The sequence below is a fragment of the Anguilla anguilla genome, chromosome 12 (genome assembly GCF_013347855.1).
Source record: "Anguilla anguilla isolate fAngAng1 chromosome 12, fAngAng1.pri, whole genome shotgun sequence".
Taxonomy (NCBI): Eukaryota; Metazoa; Chordata; class Actinopteri; order Anguilliformes; family Anguillidae; genus Anguilla; species Anguilla anguilla.
The window spans coordinates 2,791,501-2,797,500 of NC_049212.1; the positions used below are offsets into that span (position 1 = coordinate 2,791,501).

The 6,000-nt window shown below is 52.8% G+C and overlaps 1 protein-coding gene across 3 annotated transcripts in view; it reads right to left on the reverse strand.

The window, feature by feature from the left end:
- The window catches only part of nova2 (NOVA alternative splicing regulator 2), a 62,165-nt gene that overhangs the window by 19,138 nt on the left and 37,027 nt on the right, over positions 1 to 6,000 (reverse strand). For all 3 annotated transcript variants that reach the window (XM_035384704.1, XM_035384703.1, XM_035384705.1), the window contains exon 3: positions 885 to 1,051. In XM_035384704.1, coding sequence (XP_035240595.1) covers positions 885 to 1,051 — 167 coding nt within the window. The remainder of the gene's footprint in view (positions 1 to 884; positions 1,052 to 6,000) is intronic.

The window sequence follows — 6,000 nt, forward strand, 5'->3', positions numbered from 1 at the left end:
TGTAATTTGTCCTTTCAAACCAAACTGCCCAGGGAATGCCATGATTGAGAGAAGGAGCATATATGTACACCATATTGAAGTCCTGAATTTATACTGAAAACAGGCTCCTAATAATCTCAGGCTGTTAAAATTCCAATGGGGAAAGTCATTATGGAAATTTTCCCCCGGCAGTGTTCTCAGAGGAAGTGATGTCACACTTCGGCTCTCTGGCGGCGCGGGTGTAAGAGAGCTGATGAAAAGAGGTGTGTGGCGCCCCATGGCTAACGGCTCGCGTGCCGGTCCTGAGCTCCCCCCCACCCCATCCCAAAGGCCTCTCATCCTGTCTGAGGGGATCACATCAGGGCTGAAGGATGAACTCACACTGTCTCCTCCGTCTGAAATAAGCAAGAGAAACGAACGGGCCTAGAGCTGAACACAGAACAGGCCGTGCTCCGCCACTGAACACAGAACAGGCCGTGCTCCGCCACTGAACACAGAACAGGCCGTGCTCCGCCACTCCGAGGATCCCATCGAAGCGAAGCCTCGCGTGAAACAGCACTGAACACAGATGGCTGAGGACACTCAGCAGCACTGAACACAGACGGCTGAGGACAGCGCTGAGCACAGACGGCTGAGGACAGCGCTGAGCACAGACGGCTGAGGACACGCAGCAGCGCTGAACACAGACGGCTGAGGACACGCAGCAGCGCTGAACACAGACGGCTGAGGACACGCAGCCGGGGCTGGAATTTTTAGCAGCTCCTGAATAGCGAGTCGGACTGCAAGTGGACACTCTGGATCAATCCAGCCCTCATTACCCCCCCCCCCCCCCCGCACCGTTCCTCCACTCCAAGGGGGGAGAGCTGGAAAGCAGCCGCAGGGCATTGTGGGAAGGCGCGGCTCACCTGTTTGATGCGGTCGGGGTTGACGGTGGTCTGCGGCTGCAGTATGCTAACGGGCTCGGCCTTCTGGGCGCTCTGGGGCATCTCGCGCACCTTCTCAGCGATGAAATTGTGGACCCCGTTCAGGGCCTCCACCGTGCCCTGGATCAGACACACCCTCTCCGTCGTCCCTGAGGGGGGGAGGAGACACACAAGCCCGGGGCGTCAGCACCCTGCCGACACTGACACGACGACCCATTCACACGACGACACGTCCATCGCATTTACGTTACCGGTGTTTACCAGACGCTCTTATCCAGAGCGACTTTTTCACATAGTATCCCTTCACACATCTGGGTACATCCTAATTCAGGTTAAGCGCCGTGCTCAAGGGTACAACCGCGGTGCCCTACCTGGGAATCACACCCGCACGCTCTGCGTGAAAGAGTGCAGGTCTTTCTACAGCCCAGTCCTGCCAGTGTGCTGCAAATTACACATATTGCAAATGGATGAAGTATGGGTCACTGTGGGAAAGAAGGATTTATAGAAAAAAATAATAAAATAACAACAATGTTGGAATGATGATGTGTTCTCATTTTCAGTGTGAATTCTACAGTAAGCACAGGGACATATGTGAGGACGCAACACCACACTGCAGCGGAAAGAAGCCCTTTGTACGTTCGGACTGAAACGTTATAAATGTTCCGCTTGTTTCACGAGGACAGCGATTAGCGCGTTAGCCCTGCACGTGTCCGCCAGCGCGCACGTACACAAAGCCTGTCAGCTTCATCCCCTGCAACCCAAATATGAAAACATAAACACGGAAAAGCACACTCTGCCAAGTCGTACACTTGCAAACCAATCAGCTCAGGCCTGGAGTGTCTGGGGGTGTATTCTATTGGGCCCAAAGAACAAAGCATAGCAGGGGTCAGGGGTCACCAACCACAGGAGAAATCCAGCCTAAGAATGTGGAGGGATTGCTGAACGTGGACAGAAGAGGAAAGATCTGGACACTGAGTAAACACGCAATTACATTACCAAAGAACACATTTACATATTTATATCTTTCACTCTATTGTTGCTGATATTTTGTAGAATCGTGGCAAAAAATTTGGTTTTTCACCACGAAAACAAAAACAGCAGTTAGTTGCACGTGTTGAAAGTGCCCTTGGGTGTAAGGCGGCTGTGGAGGCTCAGGGCACTGGGAGTGCGGAGCTGTGTCCTTATCACCAGCGTGCAGCACGCTTTCCGCTTCCTCCGCCCTTCATTGTTCAGCTGAGCGCAATTAGGTCCCGGCACTGAGCTATTAATACAGCCGGGCTGAGGAGCTCCGCTCCCTGGCCTGGGAGAAGCTTTTCCGCAGCTTGTGACAGCTGGCCTCCCTGGAGTAATCTGGGAGGCACCAATCACACCGTGGATTACTGGAGCAGAGATCAGCAGTGTGTGTGTGTGTGTGTGTGTGTGTTTGTATGTGTGCGTGTGTGTTTCTGTGTGTGTGTGTGTGTCTGTGTGTGTTCCTGTGTGTGTTCCTGTGTGTGTGTGTGTGTGCATGCGTGTGTGCGTGTGTGTCTGTGTGCGTGTGGGTGTGTGTGTCTGTGTGCGTGTGTGTGTGTCTGTGTGTGTGTGTGCGTGTGTGTGAGTGAGTGTGTGTGTGTGTCTGTGTGCGTGTGTGTATGTCTGTGTGTCTATGTGTGTGTGTGTGTGTGTGTGTGCGTGTGTGTCTGTGTGTGTGTTTCTGTGTGTGTGCGTGTGCGTATGTCTGTGTGTCTTTGTGTGTGTTTCTGTGTGTGTGCATGTATGTGTGCATGTGTCTGTGTTTCTGTGCGTGTGTGTGTGCATGTCTGTGTGTTTCTGTGTGTGTGTCCATGTGTGTGTGTGTGTGTGTGTGCGTGCGTGTGTTTGGTATTTGTGTGTGTATGCGTGTGTGTGTGTGTGTCTGTGTGCGTGTGTGTGTGTCTGTGTGTGTGTGTGCGTGTGTGTGAGTGAGTGTGTGTGTGTGTCTGTGTGCGTGTGTGTATGTCTGTGTGTCTATGTGTGTGTGTGTGTGTGTGTGTGCGTGTGTGTCTGTGTGTGTGTTTCTGTGTGTGTGCGTGTGCGTATGTCTGTGTGTCTTTGTGTGTGTTTCTGTGTGTGTGCATGTATGTGTGCATGTGTCTGTGTTTCTGTGCGTGTGTGTGTGCATGTCTGTGTGTTTCTGTGTGTGTGTCCATGTGTGTGTGTGTGTGTGTGTGCGTGCGTGTGTTTGGTATTTGTGTGTGTATGCGTGTGTGTGTGTGTGTGTGTGTGCGTGTGTGTGTTCGGTATTTGTGTGTGTATGCGTGTGTGTGTGTGTGTGTGTCTGTATTTGGTATTTCTGTGTGTGTGTGTGTGTGCGTGTATGTGTTCGTATGCGTGTGTGTGTGTTTTGTTTTTGTTTTTATTATTTCAGGGGGTGGGCCATACAGTCAAGGGCATGCTATCATATCCAATTCTATCATTTCAGTTTTTTTTCTGCCGGTTCATCTTGTGATAGTTGTTTTCTATTGTGCTCAATCTCGTACTCTTGTGAGTGTGTCTCAGCTTAGCAGAGATAGGGGCCAGCAAAGGGGACAGAGGGACAGATGAGGCCTTCGACTCTAAAATCTGGAGGGCACAGTAGCTGTCCCTCCCTGTGAAATATCTCCAGATTATATATCTGAGCACAGGCCCCTGTCTCAGCCTGCCCAGGAGGGGTCGCCTCCAGATGGCCTGAGGAGAAAATTAAGCCCCCTGTTTCTGTCGAGTCAAGGCCTCAATCTTCAGAGGGCCTTTGCTGTCCGTCAGTCGATGAATCGCTCAGTTTAAGCAAGTTTAAATATGAATAAGACTAATAAAGCTCGGAGAAAAATGAAATCTTGCTCCAGAAAGTACAATTTTTAACCTGAGAGAAAAAGATAACAGGGATGGCAGAAAGTATTTTCAAAAACAGCCCATGTAATTACCTCACTGTCTGTAATTGTCCTGTGCTGCAGGACCTCTTCAGAAAGAGAGAAGCTGTACAGCATTATTATTTGTGTGAGTCATATACTCCAATTCCCATGAGCCAAAGCGTTCACAATAGATGTGACCTCACACCTGCAGGACACTGCAAACCGCTGCGTGTCACGAGAGCGTCGCCTTGCTCCGATGCCCACAGAGCCGACCCTGATCACCGCTAACGGGCTAGCGTAGGCGGCTGGGTCCTCTGCAGCCACCGGCGAACACAACAGCCAGCTACAGACCCCCCCAAACCCCACCGTACACACAACAGCCAGCTACAGACACCCCAAACCCCACCGGCGAACACAACAGCCAGCTACAGACCCCCCCAAACCCCACCGTACACAACAGCCAGCTACACACCCCCCCAAACCCCACCGTACACAACAGCCAGCTACAGACCCCCCCAAACCCCACCGTACACAACAGCCAGCTACAGACCTCCCCAAACCCCACCGTAAACACAACAGCCAGCTACAGACCCCCCCAAACCCCACCGTAAACACAACAGCCAGCTACAGACACCCCAAACCCCACCGTACACAACAGCCAGGTACACACCCCCCCACCGTAAACACAACAGCCAGCTACAGACCCCCCCAAACCCCACTGTACACAACAGCCAGCTACAGACCCCCCCCCCCAACCCCACCGTACACAACAGCCAGCTACAGACCCCCCCCCCCCAACCCCACCGTAAACACAACAGCCAGCTACAGATCCCCCCCCCCCCCCAAACCTCCCCATACACAGCAGCCCCCACCAGATCCCTGCTCCCCCCCCCCGCCAACGTTTCTGCCGCTGCTTTTCCACCGAAGCTGATGTTATGCTGGGCACATCTTCACTCAGGTGAAGACAGAAATCTCAAAATGAAAACTTCCGCATGGCGTTAGAGAAGGATAAACTTGTAGAGGGGAAGATACTTAAATGGGCAACTTTAATCTTTAAGCATTCAGATATTGTGGATTTATTGTAAGCTTATTAAAAGGCCCTCTTTAACCCTCACCTAAGCCTGGTAAATTGACCACCTTTGCACTCTGCCAGGATTACAAGGCTCGTGTGAGACTTACACGTTTTAGTAATTTCCTTGTTTAAGTTTCGAGTTTCGAAGTATAGCATACATAGAATCCACGGCAGAGTCACGCTGAGCTCCAGACTTGAGCGGTGACTCAACAGAGTGACTTAGCACAGTGACTTGGCTGGCTGCGAGCCTGACGTCTCTTTCTGTCACTGTCAGGGAAGTTCTGACCACGACAGGCTAATCCATACCATGCTAAAGAGACGGATTGATTATTTGATCAACTGGGGATGAGGGCCTTGGAACACAGATTTCAATATCAATAACCTGACAGATGGTTTTCACATGTAAATTAACACAATCAAATACTCTGAACAAAGCAGGCCAGGGGTGATACCAGCAGGCCGGGGTGATACCAGCAGGCCAGGGTGATACCAGCAGGCCAGGGGTGATACCAGCAGGCTGGGGTGATACCAGCAGGCTGGGGTGATACCAGCAGGCCGGGGTGATACCAGCAGGCCGGGGTGATACCAGCAGGCTGGGGTGATACCAGCAGGCCAGGGTTATACCAGCAGGCCGGGGTGATACCAGCAGGCTGGGGGTGATACCAGCAGGCCAGGGTGATACCAGCAGGCCGGGGTGATACCAGCAGGCCGGGGTGATACCAGCAAGCCAGGGTGATACCAGAAAGCCAGGGTGATACCAGCAGGCCAGGGTGATACCAGCAGGCTGGGGTGATACCAGAAAGCCAGGGTGATACCAGCAGGCTGGGGTGATACCAGAAAGCCAGGGTGATACCAGCAGGCCAGGGTGATACCAGCAGGCTGGGGTGATACCAGCAAGCCAGGGTGATACCAGCAGGCTGGGGTGATACCAGAATGCCAGGGTGATACCAGCAGGCTGGGGTGATACCAGAAAGCCAGGGTGATACCAGCAGGCCAGGGTGATACCAGCAGGCCAGTCCAGCACACCAGCAGCCGCCTGCAGACACAGGAAAGGCCACCTCCCCGGGTCTTTGATTTAGACCTTCCCAAACTGGCGTCTGCCGGACCCTCCCCTCCCAGAATGCACGGCGAGCGGGAGGTCGTGCCCTAGCCGAGGTCCTACAGATGTTTCCGGGCTTCC